A 20627-nucleotide genomic window follows, 5' to 3' on the forward strand; every position below is an offset into this window, starting at 1 on the left:
CCTTATTACCGGGGCTACGGGTGGGGGGGATCCGGCCCGTGGGGTAGGAGACTCGCCATGCCCTCAGCAGCGGGGCTGGGGGGGATTACCGGGGCAGGGGTGGTGGGGAGGGCACGGGAGGGGAGGGGGAAGCGTTACCCGGACTGTGAGTGAGGGGGGCCCTGTCTGTGGGGCGGGAGACCCTCGGATGCGCCAGGGAGAGGAGGGGGGCGGTGAGGGAGGAGAGGGGGGGCGGTGAGGGAGGGGGTTCCCCGAGGTGGTGGTGGGGGTGTCGGTGGTGCGGGGCCGGCCGTGACGGTTCCCCCCGTGTCCCCCCGGCAGGGCTGAGCACGGAGAAGGCCGTCGCCTTCAGCCGGCGGCTGCGGGCCGAGCCGCAGTTCCTGCTGGCCCAGAACGTGGCGACATGCAACGACCCGCTGGAGGTGTGCCTGCAGCGCCAGGTGGTGCAGGATACCGTGCAGGTCTTCCAGCACGCCGTGCCCGCCGAGGGCAAGCCCGTCACCAACCAGAAGAACTCCGGTGAGGAGGGTCGGGGGGAAGTCGGGCCGGGGGTGGCGTTTGGAGATTGACTGGTAACACTGACTGTGCTTCTGGGAGTCCTTTGTCCGGCCTCTAGAGCAAAGCTGAATCCCTGCAGCATCTCCCGAGTTAATGACAGGCTTTAGACTTGCAGCGTTTCCCTCTCTTTCCTCCTGTAACCGAGACCTGTGCTCGCAGTGAGAGATTTCAGAAGCCCTTCAGAGCTTTTTGGTGTGGTGCACCAGCCCTGGCCAAAGGCTGGAGGCAGAACTGTGTCATGGATCTCGTGGTAGAAGGGATTGTTGTGCAGCTCCTGAGTACAGGCGTTCCGCTTTAATCCTGGTTCCTTTGATCTCTCAGGGAGATGCTGGATCTTTTCCTGCCTCAACGCGATGCGTCTTCCTTTCATGAAGAAATACAACATCGAGGAGTTTGAGTTCAGCCAGTCCTATCTCTTTTTCTGGGACAAGGTACCGTCGTCCAGGTTGTGCTGGGGTGGCTCATGCAGTCAGGTGCTGGTGTTGGGACGGGACATCTTTTAGGCTGGGTTGTTTTAACGATACATCTGGAAAAAAGAAACTTGAAAAGTTCTTTAAAAACGTGTGTTAAATGCAGGTCGAGCAAAGTGTGACTTTCACCTGGAGAAGAAAGTTGTCAAGGCGTTGATGTTTTGGAATAGTAAAAGTCTTTTTTTTTCAAGTGTTACTTGATATTTCAGGAGTTACTTGATATTTGATAAGTTACTTGTTGGAGGCTCAGGGGAAACAGGACTGTCACTCATGCTTGTGACCGGCTGTGTGTCTGCTTGTCCCCCTAAGGGAAATCAAGCGAATCTAGTGCTAGTTTGGGCCAGGCTTCATTGCATAACTTATGTTTCACATTTCCTGTTCCCCTACCCTCAAGCTCTGAGCTAACTCACTCCTAAATGTTTGCTCTGTAACAAAGATGTAGCCCCTGGAATGCTAGAGGGGTGAAAATAAGGATTTCAGTGGATGAGCAGGAACCAGCTTCATCTGTTTTGTACTTCCAAACAACTTGAATATTCAGCAATTAATTAATATGTCAGGCTTAAAAGGGTTTCTTTCCCCTGTGTGTTTCAGGTTGAGCGTTGTTACTACTTCTTAAATGCTTTTGTGGAGACAGCCCAGAAAAAGGAGCCAGTGGAAGGAAGACTGGTCCAGTTCCTGCTCTCCAACCCCACCAATGATGGAGGACAGTGGGATATGCTGGTTAACATCATTGGTAAGAGAACTGGTTATTAGGAGCCCTTCCTGAAGTTGCACAGTGGTTTGAGATGGGGAATGGAACAGAAGAAGAAACTGAGTTTGAGACCTGGGAATTTGCTAAGGAACACGATGCCATTAACCACTGCCTTTTCTAACCAAAGACCTTTTTTATGTCAGGCTTAAATTGTCTTGCATTGCTTTAGCATATTGTTGCTGATGATAAAAGCTCAGAAGATCAACAGAAATAATTAGATATCCCAGACTTCCCATTGTGTAAAAAGGTTCAATCCCTTTTTACTCCAGTGGTCAACTCAACACTGTTTATTTGTATCCATGTGGACAATTTTTAGGGCACAAGGTAAGGAAAAAACAGGACTACACTTGGGTGTGTCTACCAGGCAGGAGCAAAACTACTTGGAGTTGCAGCCTGAAGTGGGTACAGAGACCAGTGAGAGGGAATTGATGCGGAATGTGGCAGTGCTGGTCTTACAAAGATCCAGCACAAACGGGATCCTACCCTGATGGAGAAACTTAATTACACCAGCACTTGCTTTCCTTTGTGTTGTGAAACAATGTGACACCTTTTGTAACTCAACAAGGCAGTAACAGATATTTAGAATCACAAAAGGAATTTGTTTTCTTTGAAGCCTGGAGGTTCCTTTTTTCCCCCCCACCCATTTGTTATAAATACTTAATCAGGGCAAAGAAGATTTGGGATGCTGCAGTTACATCCAGAGCCTTGCACGGTGGGATCTGTGATTGGTACCACAATGTAGGAAGCAATTGAGCTGCTGCTGGTATTTTATAAGTATTGAGGAGGAAAGGAGACCAGGAAGTTAAGTCAGTCAACTTTAGATAAACTACGTGGAGTGATTCATAGGAGGCCCAGTTCTTTAGAAGGTATTTCAGGAGCTTATTTTAAAGTAATCAAGTTGGGGGTTTTTTATGGTGAAAAGAACTTCTTTAAGCACTAATTAGTTTAGAACTTTCAGGTGTTAAATTAAATGATACTCAGCAGTTCAGGGATTCCACATTCTGGGACCCCTGTGGAACGTGGTTCAGAGGTCAAGATTCAGTCACAAATTAAAATGTAAACTTGGGTTACTTGTAACCTTTAAGGAAGAGATTTTCCCTTATCTCTGCACAAATCCAAACTCTCTTTAGCTTTAACATGGGTATAAGCAGAAGTATGAGCATCTGTTGTGTGGGAAAGCCAATTCTTAACCTGTGGTTTTATGTCTTTTAGAAAAGTACGGTGTTGTCCCCAAGAAATACTTCCCAGAGTCTCACACCACAGAGGCTACTAGGAGGATGAATGAGATCTTGAATCATAAGGTAAAATTGATTTGGGTGATATAAGGACTGGGAGGGGATGGGAATGAATTCCTGGCCAAGATTCCTTATCTTTACTGACCAAAGTGTTAAGTGCATCTCAGCAACTTAAACTTATTTGCAAGCAGCCTAAAGTCTCACCAGTCTGAGGTTAATCTTGGAGCAGGAAGGTGAGATTGTGCAAGATACCCATTGCCAGGCAGGTTTTTAGTGGCAGTTATTCCTAAACGTCAAATTTCCAAAAGAGTTGATTCTTGACATGTGTCTGCTTAAATCTCTTTCTGCAAAACTAGCACATGGTGTCTAGGTGACTTTTTTCCACCCCCTCGGTGTTTCATCTACCAATGTGCCAAGGTTTCTGGAGATGACTGCCAGATTGGATAAAAAATGATGAAAAAATGTATTTTCAAAACACTGAATCTTAAAAATCAGCTTTCACTACAGCAGTGCCCTTGGTCTGAAGGAAGGTGTTAACTGGCTCCCTGGACTACAGAAATTAATTAACCTGGGAAGGTGCTAGTGTAGGTAGCTAGATAAAAAAAGTAATTAAAATATATTTTTTTTTTACAGTGGGATTTGATTATTTTTTTTCCAGTTCATATGCTACGTGCTCAGGGGAAAACTCTCTGCTGAAATCCACATAAAAAATGCAAAGTATGTGCTGGAATGAGCTTAGACATCATAAATGCTGTTAATGTTATTCCAGCCCTGAGCACGGCAAAGCAGCTGGTCCTGAGGGAGCCCCACTCACCGTTCCCAGCCTTATGGATGGTGACAGTAATGGGAAGTGTGTGCTGCTCTCACTGCAGCTGGACGTGCAGTGGGGAAATGCTGCCGCCTTTTTATCAACCAGCAGATCAATTATGCATTAGAATTGCAAAACAAATGTTACAGTATGAAGGCAGTGTGTTCTGTGAGTCACAGAGGGGCTGATGGTGTGTGGATGTTGTGGCATCAGTCATGGAAGCGAGAGAGATGAAGCCTTAAGAGCTTAATGGCTGCAAGCCTCCCATCAGAGGCTGGAAAACTGTAATTGAATTGGGACTATTTGTTAATTTTTCGTTATATTTTGCTGATCTCTTAAAACATTCAATTATCTTGTTATTTTTTTAATGAAACTTTCTGAAGGGTGTTTTCATTTTGAAAATGTTTTGTGAAGAGTAAAATGGGTGCTTGAAACAACCAGGTGGGAAGTCCTGGGACTGATTAGGTGACACCTTTCATACCCTTACAATAAAATAACTTTTTTTCCAAACAGATGAGGGAATATTGCTTGCGGTTAAGAAACATGGTGGAAAGTGGAGGAAGCAAAGGAGAACTTTGTGCTGCCATGGACATGATGATAGAAGAGGTAAATAAATAAAAAGGCACGAATCTTCTTGGAACACAGGGCCAGAATGGAGGGCATTTCTTCCCCTTGCTCTGTGGCTCTTGGATCAGCCAAAACAAGTGCCAGGTAGAAGTGTGGTTGGAGCTATTCAAGTGAATTTGGTTTGCAGTGGCTTGTTGCTTTGCCTCATCCTGAGATTCTCTCATACTTCCAGACAAATGTCTTGGATCTACAGATTTCAGGATGACGACACTTCACAGACATCTCTTGCTGCAGGAAAGCAGCACTTCGTGTCTTGAGAGGTCAAAATAGCGGCCTTGTTGGGCTCTCATAAATAGCAGGAAAGAGGTGGAAAATCACCTTCTGATGGCTTTGAGTGCAAATCTTGCAGCACAAGTGTCGTGCAAAGATTCCCCACAAGAGAGCAGAAAAGAACCACGAGAGGGAGGTCTCTGCAAGAGGCTGAGTCCAGCTGTGGGCTGATCCCGGGGGGCAGCAGAGCAAGGAATCACAGCATCTGTTTCTGGCTGTGAATGAACTCACCCTGTAAGTGCAGTGTGTCTGCAGTGCCTGAACCTCCACCTGCTCACACTGAACGTGAGTGACCCGTGTCATTTTTCTCGTTCTGTACTGCTCATACTTTGGCCCTTAAACTGACAAAAATAGCTTTAGAAGTTGAGCCTGTTTTAGGCTGACCTAGTGCATGCATTTTAAAAAAACTACATATTTCATTTATTTCTCAAACACACAGTACCTAGTGGTTTCATGTTTGTTTTTAGATGAATCACGAAATGAACTGTTTTGGTGTTGTGTGTTCAGTTTTTCTGCAATCCAGTCAACATCAGTATTAGTCAGAACCTACCCTGGGCTATTTCTGTGAAGTTTTAGGCAGTTCCACTAATGGGCAAGTGTTGATTAATGTGCTGGTTTGGGTTTTCCAAATTCATCTTTGCACTTCATGTAAAAACCCGTAGCTTCTTTTTATCTAATTTTAAGGGTAGATTAAAAGAGAACTGATTCACATTCCTTGGATTTCATCGAAGCTGTTGTGAAATTCATTCTTGCCTTAAGATGAACGGAATTCTGTGCTTTGAGCCTCCCCCAGCATGTTGCCAGTCAGCTCTTAGCTGAAAGGTGAATTAATGCAACTTGCATCCAGTGTGTGTCCGAAAAGCCCTTGGAGGATTTTACAGCAGACATCAAAAGCTTCCAGGAGATGGTCAGGGCAGGGACACCGCAAAATCTCCTCTTTTGTTTAGAGCCTCTTGCCCTTTGGCAAGGGATCCTGGAGCTGACTTTAAAGGGTTATTAACTGATTGCAGTTTGTTCTATAAATGCTTAATCCTGTGATGCTAACACAGCATTTTCTCCTGCAGTAGTAACAGTGGTTTACATGTGTTTCTATGTATGGAAGTGGTGTTGCCTCTTTTTTTTTTTTTTTTCATGTGGCAAAGCAGAGCTTGGTTTTCTTCTGTGAGGTTTTATTTGCATAGCAAATCTTGGTTTGCTCCTGCTGGGAGCAGCACTTGAGCTGCAATGGGGGAGTTTTACTGGAACACACAATTAAATATTCACTCCAGAACTGTATAAACATTCTCCTTATCAAACCAGGGCACAGCAGGTTGGAAGTGGAAATCAGTGCAGTTCATGCAACTGAATTTTTCTCCTTTGCTGTTCTCCTTTGTAGACTCTTCCTTATCAGGAGTGTCCTTTTCCCCTCCTTACTCATTTTGGGTTTTATCACAAGCCCCTGTATCTTTGCCTTATCTTGGTTTTATTTGTCACTGGGTTGATATAAGTCACCTTCTAATTAAAATATGATTATTTTATTTATTGATGGAGGAAGCTGGGGAGATAAAGAGATGGCCTGTCTTGGGTGTGGTGGCAAAACAATGGAGGGAGGCCGATCCCAGGCTGCACTGCCTCTGTTCCCTGGAGACTTCTGCCTCCATCACTTTCCTTCCCCTGCCTGCAGCCCAAGTGGTTGCAGCTCTCCTTTTAGGCATTTTTCTTGCTTATTTTGTTTCCACAGCCTCATCTCTCACCACTTGTGGTTATCTGAGGTAATGTGGGCGTAGCCACAGCAAATGGTACCTTTAATGCAGTATGTGCAAAATAAATATTTATAGTAATTCAGGGGTTTACGTTTGCTGTTCAACATATTTATTGAGAAATAAATGTGTGAGTTCCTACAGTAAAAACCTCATGCCCACACCCTTGTTTCAACCTGTAATTAATCTTTTTGCTTGTTTTCTTAAATTGCTCGGGGCAAGAACACCTTTATTTGTATTTTTTGCACAGCCAAGGTCATGTTACTTAACATGAACAGTGCATTCCTTTTGCTGTCAGCACAAAGAGCACAAAAGCACAAAGGCAGCTCTTATGGAGCTTTAGGATCCATATAAATCAGCTCAACCAGCTCCAGGAGGAGTAAGTCAGCTTTGGGAAAGGTAAGAAGAGAGGAAAGTGAGGACTGGCAGCCTGGGAAAGCTGGAGCTGGATCCCAGTGGAGAAGGTGCAGCTGAGATTTGACTCCTCCTCCTCTTGTCTTAAACAACCTGTTGGTTCCTTGCAAGGAAGAGACTTACCTTATGCTCAAGACAGGCACAGAGCTGAAGACCAGTGTCAGCTGAAGTAAAACAGATTCAGACCTGTTTAACTGTGATTAAATTCTCTGTCCCCAGAGTAGCTGTGGCAGGTCCTGCTCAGTGTCCCTCAAGACACTCATCTGGTTGCAGTGCCGGTGTCAGCACGTTCCCTGATAAGCCCTGGGAGAAAGCACAGCAGTGGCTCTGAAGTGCAGTTTCATGTTCTGATTTATAAGGGGGCTGACTTGAAATCTGGTCAACTTTTTGTGTTAAAAATCCAAAGAAAGCTTGCCAGCTGTAAAGGATGTCACAGGCAAGCAGGCAGGGATCTGGAATTAAATTACATAACCTGCCAGCTCAGCCCTGAACAGAGATGTTGTTAAATGTTATTAAAACAGATGAGGAGATTATTCTGGGCTTTTGAAAAGAAGCAAGGGCCCATCTTTGAAATCCAAATGAACATTATGGTAAAAAGGGGATTAGTGCAGGGGAAACACTGGGATAAAATGCCCGTGTTAGGAGGTCTGGTTTGTCTCTGCATGGGGCAGACCACCTGGTAGAACAGGTGATGCTCAGTGCTCAAGCCTTTCTAGAGTCAATTTGGTAAAGTTTCTTTTGCACTGGGGAAATATCTTGTTGGAGGATTTATTTAGGAAATGTTGGAATGAGACTGGCCTTTTGATTTTGGCTGCTGCATTCCTTGAATAATCTGGAATTTGTAGGTTCAGCCTTAAGCTTCTGTTTTGCCTGATGGTTTACCTGAGAACTTGGAGTGTGAGAATGGAGAGAGATGCTGTTGATTTTTTTTTTTTCCTGTGGCCTTTCAGATTGGTTTTGAACTGCTGAAACACCATGATTTCGAGGGATAAATGCAAATAATTCATGTGTGTGTTTATTCATGTTCAAACTTATTCATGACTGTTAAAATCCCGTTTCTCCAGCTGGTTCTCACACAGCGAAATCCGTCCTCCAGTGGCATTGCTGTGGTAGGAGGGGCAGCCCTGCGTGTTCCATCAGGCTCACAGCTGTTCTGTTTGCTTCTCTGGGCAGGTATTCAGAATAGTGAGTACTTGCCTGGGCAGCCCTCCTGAGACCTTCTGCTGGGAATTCCGGGATAAGGAGAAGAACTACCACAAATATGGCCCCATGACACCGGTGCAGTTCTACAACGAGCATGTCAAGCCTTACTTCAACATGGAGGACAAGGTGGGGGATGCTGAGGGGCTTTTCAAGGCCTCTGTTTGCTGCTAAGCCACTTATTTCCCACAGTTTCCAGTGTCTGCCCCCCCTGTAACTGCAGCACGTGGGGTGGGTTCTGTTCCTCCAGGTCAGAGAGCCCTGTGTTTCTCCTCCCTGTTGTGCTGTTTGTACTCTAACCCTTCAATCATCTGTGACCTCACGTTGCAGCTCCACGATGATTTTGTAATGATTAAATATGCAGTGATCTCATCAGTCATAATGTGTCATGAGGCAGCCCATCAGAGCAGGAATAATGTGCAGAGCAGCTCTGCCACAGTTAGGAGGTGAACTTGTAAAACAAAACCACCACCAAAAACATAAAAATGCTGTTTCAGTTAAGTGGCTTGTTTGCTATGGGACAGGCAGGAATCTGGGACAAAAGCCATTCCCTGAAATCCTTCCAGATCCACTGCTCAGAGATTTGAGTTGCACCTTTTTATGACACCTTGGTTGTTGGCAGATTTGTCTGGTGAATGATCCTCGACCCCAGAATCCCTACAACAGGCTGTACACGGTGGAGTACCTGGGCAACATGGCTGGGGGGAGGAAAACACTCTACAACAACCAGCCCGTGGAGGTCCTGAAAAAATTGGCTGCAGCATCTATTAAGGATGGAGAGGTGGGTTTGACTTCTCCTCGTGGATGGCCCAGTGCGGCCCCTGCCATGGAAAACCCCTGGGATATGGCCCAGACACGACCCTTCCCTCTGTTTGCAGGCTGTGTGGTTTGGCTGCGACGTGGCAAAGCACTTCTATGGCAAGCTGGGAATCAATGACCTGAATATGTGAGTAGAGAATCAAACCAGGATGCCATTTGGGATACGTGGTGAGGGCATGAACAGTCCTTTAGCTGCTTAAGAAACTAATTTGTGCATGGTTTGGATTATATACCCCAAAAGATTATATTTAAGTAATTCAGCAGCACAGAAGTGTTTTCGCTTGTTAGTTAAATCTGAATCCTTTAAAGATGCACTACAAGTAGTTGTTAAATATTCTTGCTTATTTAAATTGTCTAATATCTGGTGAGAGAAACTCCTACAGGGATCAGTGTTTGCATTTATTCTGACATTAAAATTAGTTGAACTCTGTTCAGTGCCAGTCTGTGCATTGGCTCCTGGGGCAGGGCAGTCTCCTAATTCCCTGATTTACTGGTCAGAACTCTGCCTGCATCCTTTGTGGTGTGACTTATTTGGCTTTCTAATAGATTTAATCATGAGCTGGTGTTCGGTGTCTCCGTCAAGAACATGAACAAAGCAGAGCGCCTGATCTTTGGAGAATCCCTGATGACCCATGCCATGGTCCTGACAGCTGTCACTGAGAAGGTAGAGTGTCCTTCCTGAACTTCTGATGCTGGTGGGGATTTACTGGAATATCCTGGGTGCTTGTTTGTGTTCTGGGCTCGGTGTGTAAGTTGTTCTCCCACAAGGCCTGGTTGTTTGCTCTCCTGGTGTTTTCTGTAGTCTGAGTGTTCAGAACTATAAATATTTAACAAGGAGGGAAGAATTTTAGACATGCCAAGGGACTTTTTTCCTTTTGCCCACAGTGGAGGAGCACTGCATGGTTAGTCCAGTCTGGTTTTGAGTGTGAAGCTCCTGGTAAAATGCTGTAGGAGGCTCTTGGTAACAGTGTTAACCTCCTGCAGCTCCTTGGCTTGGGATCTCTCCGACCTCTAATTAGGGGACGAAAACAGTGTCCAAAATAGCTCTGTGGCTGAGAGGAATCCACAGCTAAATCAGCTCCTGGCACTATAACAAAGCACATAATGAAGTAAAAAGAACCATGTAAAAACTTACAACTCAGGGTTATCTGCAATGTTGATGTTTCCATTTATTTCCAGAAGTTGTCATTATTAAAGTTTCTTTGAAGTGATCTCTTCCTGTCCAACATGACCTTGGCTTGAGAAATAACAGCTTGCACAGCACAGAACGAATTTGCTTGAGCTCTGGAGTCTGGGGACTCGAGATGGGACTGCTGAGTCATAATAATTCTTCCGAGTTACTTTTTACAAGTCAATGTAACTTTCCCTGTTTTCTGCACCCCGAGCTCTTAACACTTCCATTGTGTATCAGATTGCACAAACACTTCTGCAAATATCTAACTGAAAACCAAGGAAAACTTGTTTTATAGTGGTGCTTTTTAAAAACCTATTTCTCTGTTCATCACTGAAGCCTGTATGTTTGCACTGATGGTGTGAGGGACTGGCAGCTCCAGTCTATGAACTGTATTTTTAAATCCATTTTTGCATATTTAAATACAGTTGCATAAGATGTGACTAAACGTGACCTGAATTCTTTACCAAAGGGAGTAGAAGATCAGTAGATGATGGATGGGGTGTCTGTAATCAAAAGATGATTTAAAAGAAGTCATCCTACAGCAAGTTCAGAACTCAGAAGCTTTTACACTTTCAAAATGGACAAAGTTGTTCCTACTTCTTGTTTTGTAAATGCCTTAGCATTAAACATTAACTTAATCTAAAGGAGCTTTGATAAACTGAGTTGAAAAATGTAATACTTCGGATTTACCTGCTTTATAAAAAGGCTCTGAAGATTTAAGAAATCCTATTACAATTTTACAACATCAAAAATTGATTTGGATTAAATGCACCTTTTGGTTAAAAACTTTATGTACATGAACATGCTCATCCCAGTTTCTGTCTGGGAGCTCTCAAATGTCTCATCTTAGGGACTGTCCTGTATTTTTGAGTGAGAACAGAAGCACTGCAACAATATTCCATTGAGTGTTAAAAGTGGATTTATGAGGTGTTTTTTTCAGGTTACTTTTTTATATTAAAAAGATTTCAGCAGCAATGCCCCAGACTTGGAGCTGTGTCCTTCAGCTGGATTCTTCAAGGGTTTGCACTTGCTCTTACTGATTCTGTTCTGAATTATGAGAGTTGCTTTGTTGTCCTTGTTCTTTTCCTCTGATTCCCAGTTCAGGCAAGTGGTGCATCCTACATTTCAGAAGGCCCCATGCTCTGGTGGGGATAGGGGTGGCTGCTTCAATTCTGTGATTCAGTGAAGGCCAAGTGTGGATTTAGTTAAATTCCAGTTTTCTGGTGAAAGTAGTTATTTATTGCAGGCTCTCTTCCTGACCACGTTTCCTCAGATTTTAAGTAAGTGGGTAGCAAATTGCATTTCTCCAGCTGTCAGCACTGTGTGGAACTCTGTGGTGCCTGCAGACTGTTGGGAGGAGAGCTCTGTGGTTGCTGGTGCTGGATTTGGACACGGAGGGGGATTGGCTGCTCTTGCCTGGCCTGTCCTGCACTCACTGAATGCCACTGACTTGTCTTGTCACAGGATGGGCAAGAAGATGCATTTGAGAAATGGAGAGTGGAAAACTCCTGGGGTGAAGACCGTGGCAATAAAGGTAATTTATGGTCATGGGAACAGGGGGTTGAACATTGTGTCTGGAAATAAGGACTGGTTTGTGTGTGGAAGGCATGGGAAGATACTGGTAGACTTTATCTAAAGCTCTTGTTTTATCAAAGTTTAAATCCTTCATTATCACTTTCTGGAGGTTGTTTGGTTTATTGCTCTGAGGCTGCTGGTTTTCTCAAGCCTTGATACCAGTCTGCTGTTGACCACAAGTAAATTCCCAGCCATAATAAATTCCCATTATTCCTTCCTAAAATCCCCAGCAGCTCATTCACACTGGTCAGAATTTTGGCTGTTTTGTTGTTCAGTCCTTTGCTGCAGAACACAAGTGTGATAAATCTGGTAGCATTAGTCCAAAACGATGATGGTACCTCTCTTGTGAGATAGCGGGAATTCCTGTGGGTGTGTAACACATCTGTTCATAAGGGGACAATAGATAAATGCTTGGCAGCATCGATAAGACGGGATCACTTCCAAGGACTGCACGCTATAGGAATGTTTTTTCCTTCTGGTGTGAAAGCAGAAATAAAGAGTTCACTGCAACACTTTTAAATGTCCTAAAGCTTTTGGTAGTAGAGCTCAGCTCGAGTCTGTCACTACAGCTGTCTCCTCTGGGGGATCCCCTGCTGCCTGTGGCTGGTGGTACTGAATAACCTTCCTGAGCCACGTGTGAAACTGAAGTGGTTTGTGTTTTCTTTTCAAGCACTGTTTATCAATCTGCAAGATTTTGCTTACTGATTTTTAGAAATGAGGAAACGAGGGCCCGGCTGGTCCCAGCTTGTGCTGTGAACAGCTGCAGTGCCAACTGTTCTAGCTCCAATAGCTGCTGGCTGTGGAAAAAACAATGAAAAAAATGGTAGTTTTGGTTGCCTTTTGGAAGCTGTGCCAAACACACGATGTGCAGCACCCCTACAGTGTTGCTCTCTTGTGGGACAGGCACTGGGGTCACAATGCTGAATCCTCACCAGGCTGTTCTGCATGGACTTGTCCTCCTGTCCTGGCCTGCACTGGTGCTCCTTTGGAAAGGCTCTGGCACGTGGCAGCAGCGTGGACAGAACCCTGAGTCCCAGCTCAGCAGGGGTTTAGGAGATTGCATCCAGTTATTCCCACTTTCCACGAGCATGGAAGTGACCTGAAGGTGTTTCTGTGCTGGGCTGGGGGGCAGCTCTGAGCTCCCTGCCCCTGGGGGAGTGGGGCTGGTGGTGTGAGAGCCGTCCCTGCTTTGCCCTGCCGAGGTCACTCAGCTTTTCCTAAGGGAGTGGAGGGGAACTCCGTGGGTTTTGTCATCTCCTCTGTGGGGCAGGTCGGATGTGGGCTCAGCTGTGGCACAGCCTCCCTGCTGGGTGTGCCAGGCTGGGCAGAGTGTCCCAGGGCACAGCAGTCACTGCTGACCACGTTTTTCTGCTGCACATTAATCCCAAATGTTGTGCTTGTAAGATTTGGTGTGGCAGAACTTTCCCAGGACGTCTTGGGTTTTCTTCTGGGAATAGACTATTTCTGGAGCGCTGTTTTAGGATGTGGTCTTACTCATAAGCTTTTGATAACATGAACAGCTAACTAAAACATAGAATATTCTTGGAAAAGTGTCTCAATTTATGTTGTGGCTGGTTGGTCGTGCAGTAGTGTCTGTTCTGAGTTAGCTGTATCCATTCACAGCAAAATATCCCAATAAAAATCTTCAGTCTTGACAAAACAGTGAAACCACTGACATTCAGCCTTCAAGGCTCGTCCATGTGACAGCAGTAAAATGTGCTTTGGGATGGTGGGTTAAGTAAAAAAAGCCAAGTTCATACTGAAGGAACATCAAAACCTTTTCTTGTCTCAAAGTACAAACTGCTTTGTTAAACACTTCTGTGCATAATGGAGAATGTAAAACATAAAAATGTGCTGGGACTGTCAAGCACTTTGCTTTTGGACAGTGCAGATGCTTGGTTTGTGATGTCAGATGCTGCTGGTGTGAGAGGAATGCTTGCAGGAGGGAAGGGCCTTACTCAGCTGTCTTACAGCACCAGCGTGGACTTGGGTTAGTTCTGCAAACACTGAAGTTAGAAGGTGTCTGTCAGCAAATCGTGTGGGTTGTATCTGCTCCTTGGCCAGTTGTTCTTTATTAGAACTGGATGAAGACTGGGCTCAATTTCAGGATATTGGCTGTTATTCCCAAACCACAGGGCAATAACTGAACCCAGACACTGCTACAAGTGGCACCTGTTGAGCTGTGACTGAGCAGTGGCATTTCTGGGCTGGAGCATCCAAATACACACTTAACTTTTCAAGAACGAGCTCTTCTAGAGCTGTTTAGGAGGAGCTGCTTGTACCTTGAAATAAAATAGGACCCCAGAGTGACCTGAATAAACCCTGCCCAGCTCTGTCCACGTGCCATCTGTGTGGACTGTGCAGGGTGAGTCACTGTCCCTTATCTGCTTTGTGCTGGTGGAGACCACGGTCTCTGGAAAGTCTTGCTCGCTGTCTCTACTTTGTTTTGCTGAGGGAGTTGCCTGGAAAAGTGCCTTGACAGAAAATCCCATCAGAACTGGGGAGCTTGGCTCTATCTCAGGCTGTTCTTTCAGGGAGGTGAATCCCTCAGTGGATTTTCTTTGGGTATGACCAACCAACCTAAAGGCATTTGGACATATCCTTCAGGGCCCCTTCTCAAACACTGGAAGAGGTGACTTAGAGTCACAGAATCATTTAGGTTGGAAAAGACCTTTTAAGGGCAAACAGAGTCCAACTGTTATCCCAGCACTGCAAAGCCCACACCGAACCGTGTCCCCAAGTGCCACATCTACACATCATTCACATCCCTCCAGGGGTGGTGACTCAGCTTGACAGGGTTTCCTTCTTTCCTCCTTTTCCCCTCAGTGTCCATTAGTAGGTGTGGGAGGGTGAGGACTCATTGTTTGGGCTCTCTTGCTGTGTCACTCTGGCTGTGATAAGATAAGGTATAAGATTCTCATCTTCTCTGGGGAGCAGTGCTTGGGTAAGTCCAGCACAAGGATCCAGAATCCACATCAGCAAAGAGGCAGCCAAGGATGATGTTAAACTTGGCACGTCCCAGCTGGGTGTGGGGGGACACCAGTAAAGCCCCAACTCCCAGTATTTCTTGGACAGGGTGATAAAGGGTCCAACCTGCAACAAAACACCAGAGACTGGACTTGGGTCACTGAACACTGAGCAAACAAAGGACTGTTTGTGGGGAGGGAAGGAAAGTTTTTCCTTGTTGTCCCTCTTGCTTTGCTGCAAACACATTCCAGGTGCCAGGTAACACCTGTTTCCCCTGACTTGCCTGGGACAGGACTGGAAGGGGGTCATGGGATGGAGTCCCACACTCTGGAGTGGGCAGGACTGAAATCCTGTGGTAGTGCTTGTCCTGGAGAAAAGGAAGCCCTGGGAATAGCCTAGCATTGCCTCTCCTAAATATTTGGTAGTTACATTTATATCTGTTGTAAAAGTGTTTCTTGGAATCCTCTCTGTTTTTCCTCAAGGAATGAACACAGCTGCTGACAAACATTGCTTGTTTTTTGAGGTAAAAAAGTCACTTCCCAGTCAAATACTTCCTTTCTGGTTTATTGGCATTCCTTCAGCCATCCAGGCAAGTTTAATTATTCTGAGTACTCTTTTTTCTAGAGACACAGGACGTTATTACCTAACTTTGAACCCAGCTTATCCCATAGGATATCTTTTTTTAAAAGCAAGCAAGAGGGCAGTACTAAATCACACCATCACATCCCTCAGATAGGGGTCCATCTGCTTGTTTTGGCATGAAAAGAACTTCCCTGTGACCCATCTCCAGCCACGAGTTAGCTCCCTTAGGGCTTTCCATCTCTTGTCCTGGCTGTTGCTCTTTCTGCATGAGGGCATTTCAGGGATTTAACTGCTGCCACCCCGTGTCAGCGCTGGCTCTCACCTGCTCCCCGCAGCGCCCTGGGACAGGTGGGCACAGAGGGGCTTGGGCCGAGTCCTTGGGGCACTTCCAGGTGTCTGCAGGAGGTGTCTCCCGTGCTTAATAAGTGGTTTTCATCGCTCTAAAAGCCACCTGACTTATTTGCATGCCCCGAAGTTCCGCTCGGCGCTTTCCTCCCGCTCAGACGCCGCGATCCCAATCGGCAGCGTCGGCTCCGAGATCCGGGATGGCAGAGGCACAGTTCATTATCCTCTCGGGGTGCAATTACTTGTTGGCTCTGGGGAGGGAGAGGTTTTTGTGTGTCCCAAGAACTCATATCCTGAAGAGAGAATAATCAAGGCAGCTCCCTTTGGCAGTGCTTCCAAAATGGCTTCTAGCTCGGCTTACAATTGATAGGGGTTTTAATTTGTGGGAATTATCTGATCTCTTGCTTTAGAAACAAGATGGTGTAGATAGATGTGTTTATTGTCCACATTCTTTGGACATTTTCTTGTTTCGTTTGATTGTGTGATGATACTGTTTAAGGACATGAGGAACTTTATTACATAAAGCCTTCTCATCTGTCTGCTAAATGCTTCTTTTCTCCCAGCCACTCTCATTCTCAGTTCACCTGGAGGGGTTTTGTTTCCAGTGGTAGCTCTGCTCAAACCTGTAGTCCTCTAAATGTGACTTCCCCCACCCCCAGCTCAAAGGGTGTTCACTGAAATCCTCAGTCAGAATTATATTAAGGGAGAAAATTAAGATGTGGTTCAGCCTAAGTGTGATTTAGGTGGCTTTATGTTTGAGGAAAGCAGGCAGCTGCCTCTTACTGCAGGAACTAAACCCAGCAAAGCTTTCTTAAACCAGAGCTGGTTTGGATATTCACTTGGAAAATTGCCTTTTGCACAAAATCCTGAACACTTCATGAGCCAGATACTCCATTTTACATTCTGCCTTAAATGCTTGTTTGTTTTTTTTTTTTTGTTGTGTTTTGTTTGGTTTTTTTAAGGCTTTGTAATTCCCTTGTGTGTTCTCAATGCCTATTTTAACAGAGGAAACATAAATTATGGATATTCTGGGACTTGTTTTTCCTAGTGGGCTTCTCGCTTGGCCTTTCAGGGCACACGAAGAACATCCTGTCAGTCTGTACGTTAAATTTCTTGTGGTTTGTTTTGATTTTGTTGGTTTGTTTTGAGAGATGACCGGTGTGAGCAGGTCCTGTTTGATGCACTGTTCCCAGGTGAGACTTGGCTCTGTTTTCACCCCCAGGTTACCTGATCATGACGGACGACTGGTTCTCCGAGTACGTGTACGAGGTGGTGGTGGACAAGAAACACGTGCCCGAGGAGATCCTGGCGGTGATGCAGCAGGAACCGATTGTCCTGCCAGCCTGGGACCCCATGGGGGCTTTAGCCAAGTGAACTCCAGGGCATTTGCCTCTCCACGGTCATCAGAAGTAGATGCAATAGAGAATTCCAGCGGTCGGAAGCCATAGCCAAACGATGCCGTGACCAAGCGCTCGGCGTGGTCCGTGCTCCTGAAATTAAGTTAAGGATCCTTGGGAAATAGCGCTTCACTGCCTGGGCTGATCACAGCTCTCAGACAGGCTACTCCAAAACTCAAAAGGGAAAAAAAAAAAAACAAAACACAACCTCCTGATTGAAAGCACGTGACAAGTGCTGTCAATGGCAGTTTGATTTTTACCTTGAATTTTTAATGCAAATCAGAGTAGTAATATGTAGTGGAATTGTTTTAACCAGTGTTTTCCCTAGGAAAAAATGGGCATAGAAGGCCCTTTAGAATTGATAGCTAGATGATAGAACAAACACATTGAGATACTTAATTAACTAATTATGCTCTGACTCGTTCCAGAAATGAATGCCCAAAAATATTTTATATATTTACATTTTTAGTTTTGCCGAAGTTTTGGGGGGGACATATGCATTGAAACTGCTAAAAATTACCTTGAGCAAACTTCCTCTTCCTGCAGAACTGGGGAGGGGGGACTGTTTCCTCGAGGTATCCAGTTTCGCTTGTTTTTATTCTTCCATTATCGAGCTGGGACTGGATAACCCACCCCAAGGCCCAGTGCTATGTCTGTGTGCACAGGAGCGCTATTTTTCACTCATATTAGCAAGAACACCCATAAATATGTTCACAGGTGGAGTTAGTGTCATGCTCAACAGAAAAACCAATGTTTTAATTGCTGCATTTTATTTGGTTGTTTTAAAAAACAAGATGGTGCTATGAAGCTTTTGAATAAACACTTTCTAAAGTGACTGGCACAGCTCTGGTTTCTTTATTTTTTGAACAAGACACACGTAACTCGTGAAAGGGGAAGGTGTTAATGACCTGCAGCTAAATCTAAGTGAGCCAAAATGTGGACATACCTCACATGCCAGAGGCACTCAAACAGTTTGAGAGCAGGACTAATCCTGGGATTTAAATAGTCCAGACTGTCTGTGTGTCCCCTGCCAACCTCCCTGCTCGACACTGGGTTTAGTCCAAGGCAGACGAGGGTAAGTAAGGATGAACAACCTGAACACAAGTGGGGTGGCAATAAAGGTGTTGCTCAAGTCAAGTGCAGGCTACAAAAAGCGTTGGGTGTGGCCATGGTGCTCTGGGATTGAGTTTGACTTTGTTTGGACAACAGAGGGAGGAAGTAATTAAATGATTCTGAAAGTGTTTCTTGTGCTGGTTACACAGATGTGTCTCTGTGTAGGTACCTGTATCAGAAATGCCAGGCTGAATCCTGCCTGCTAAACGGAATCCAGGTTAGGGCTTGCCTAGGAGTCATCTAAAATGATTCAACTGCTGGGATTGACGTTTTCTGGATTAACATTCTAACAGGAATGCTGCTTGGACAAGAGAATTTGGAGTGGAGCAGCAGCAGGAGGCTGTTGTTACTGTCCTTGAATGATGTGTTCTGAAGTCTGTCCTTCACAGGATTCTCTGCAGAAGTGACAAAGCTGTGCTGGAGCCATTGCTGAATATTGATTTGTCAAATGTACTTAGTTATCAGGTTACTAGCAAATATTTTGTGCCCATTTCTGATTTATACTCTTTGCTTATCAAACTGTGATCTCTGTCAAACCATGCAAAGGTGAGTTGTTTAAGGAACAGTAGCCAGGAGTAACTGGGCAAGAGCAAGTGTGAACTCAGTTTGAGTGGGGTGGAAAGGAAAAATGCAAAAATGTCGTGATTGGTCTCACAGTCTTGTAGGAAAAAATGTCACATTGGGGTGTATGGACAAAAATAACCTGAAATATCTGTCAAATATCCAGCTCTGCTTAAAACTGTTGGGTGTGAGCTGAGGGCAGGGTCTGGTTTAGGGCCCTGCAGCTCAGGGAAGATGAAAACTGAAAGGAGTGTAGAGAGAAGGGGTAAGAATGACCAGAGGATGTGAAATCATGACTAGCAGAAGGCTGAAAGAAAAGTGGTGTTTAGACATCAGGTTCCATTAGTTCATAAATGGATGCCTTTAAGAAGGGAATGTCGTTCCCACTGCTCGTGATGATTAAAATGTCGGAGGGTTCAACTGCAGCAAGATCCAGTGAGCTGAGGGAGAGCTTTCTGGTGACAGGGCCTGGAGCAGATTGATGTGGTGCCTCCATTGTTACAGAACCGTGTCAGAAGTGGCCCTGGTGCAGCTGATCCCCCTTGGGGTGGGGGATGGACCAGTTGATCTTTTGGGGTCCCTTTTGGTGTTGGGGGTCTGATTCTCAGTCTCCACCTCGTGCTGTTTCTTGCATCAGAGCAAACAGTCTTGTACTTGCTGCTGAACCCTGGTGGCTTTGAAACAGAGCCAGGTCTCTTGGAAAGCTGTATTTTGCATGATATTTTGATTATGACTAATGCATGTGTTGTTTTGGGGGCTTTTTCCTCTTCCAAAAGGTCAGTAATTTTAGTCCTTCAAGATCTTTCGACTTATGACTTTAACACCAGTTCTTCAGTTTCCTCTGTGCTATCTGTGAGTGTGACAGCAGCCAAAGGGAATTAACTTTTTCTCTGGAGTTTAACTGACATTTTTGTTGCCCATGACAGCACTGATGAGGACTGAATTTGATAAATGAAAAACTGATTCCAAGCCAGTTTTTTTTTGCTAATTTGGATATTTTAAAGTATTGTCCAGCATGTGCTTATCTCCCCAGCTCTTGCCCAGATATTTCCCTGTACAGCTTATACAATAGTACGTTGTTTTTCTCCCTTTCCTTCAAGTAAGCACAGAAAATCCACACAGCTCAAGCACGTCACGGGAAATGAAGCCAATCTGGCAGCAACACTTCTGCCTCCATTTGCCCAGTGATTTTATAAGTTCTTTGCAAGATGGAATCGGGAAGACTCGCTGATGTGATCAGCAGCCCTCAGCTGGAGCAGTGAGGGTGGGGACACTGAGGGATGAGTGAGGTGCCACGGGCTCCCTGCGGGACCTGGGCCAGTTCTCGGTGGCACAGCTGGATCCACGAGAGCCTGGGTCTCTTCTCAGGTGTGTGGAAGGCACTTCCCAGCCCAGGGGTGACAGTGAATTGGCTCAGTATGTGATCGAGGAACAGGCCACTTAACCCCTGCCAGGGGTTTGCAGGAAGTAGTTCAGGGATGATGAAAAATGAAACTCTTTCCAGTTGGTGGAAGGGAAATACCGTGGGAGCGAGCCTGGCTTGCTGCAGGTTGTCTCTCAGCAAAGAAAGCTCTCTGACTTACGAACTGTAAACTCAGATTCCAAAAAAAAAAATAAATATTAACAGCCAACTGATAAAAAGATGCTTTGGTTAGAATAAAACAAGAATCCATGCCCACTGTATTTCAGTGCTGATCTGTCCTTTAGTTTATATCCCTTGCAGAGCCTTAACCTTTGGATTGTTGAGGAACCACCCAATTCACAGTTTCCTTTTCCAGGCAGTCAACAAACACACATCGTTTTCATGTGAAAATTCAAGGGCAGTTCCCCTGACAGGTGGCAAATGTTGACAAATAAAAGTCAGTTATGTCAGGTTCAATCAAAAGCCAAAAAATAACTCTTCCTAATGAAGGCAGGAGGGGAGGTTACGTGCAGTGGCAGGTTGTGGGTTCTCAGACTCCGATTTCTCCATCGGAATGTGCTCTTAAAACAGTTGTAGTGGAAACAGCGAAACCTCTCCAA

General features: G+C 45.2%; 1 protein-coding gene across 1 annotated transcript; it reads left to right on the forward strand.

Annotated features, from left to right (window-relative positions):
- BLMH (bleomycin hydrolase) lies at positions 1-17766 on the forward strand (the record flags this gene model as incomplete). Its single annotated transcript, XM_027891458.1, has 12 exons — positions 1-43; positions 322-519; positions 880-989; positions 1620-1761; positions 2992-3080; positions 4336-4428; positions 8046-8201; positions 8695-8853; positions 8951-9018; positions 9438-9555; positions 11530-11599; positions 16757-17766. Coding segments are annotated over 12 exons (1398 nt in total), but the record flags the coding sequence as incomplete, so codon positions are not given.
- Between the last annotated feature and the right edge of the window lie 2861 nt (positions 17767-20627).

Source organism: Empidonax traillii, unplaced genomic scaffold, assembly GCF_003031625.1.
Source record: "Empidonax traillii isolate 1590-97213 ecotype Southwest subspecies unplaced genomic scaffold, ASM303162v1 scaffold322:size1131127, whole genome shotgun sequence".
Classification (NCBI taxonomy): Eukaryota; Metazoa; Chordata; class Aves; order Passeriformes; family Tyrannidae; genus Empidonax; species Empidonax traillii.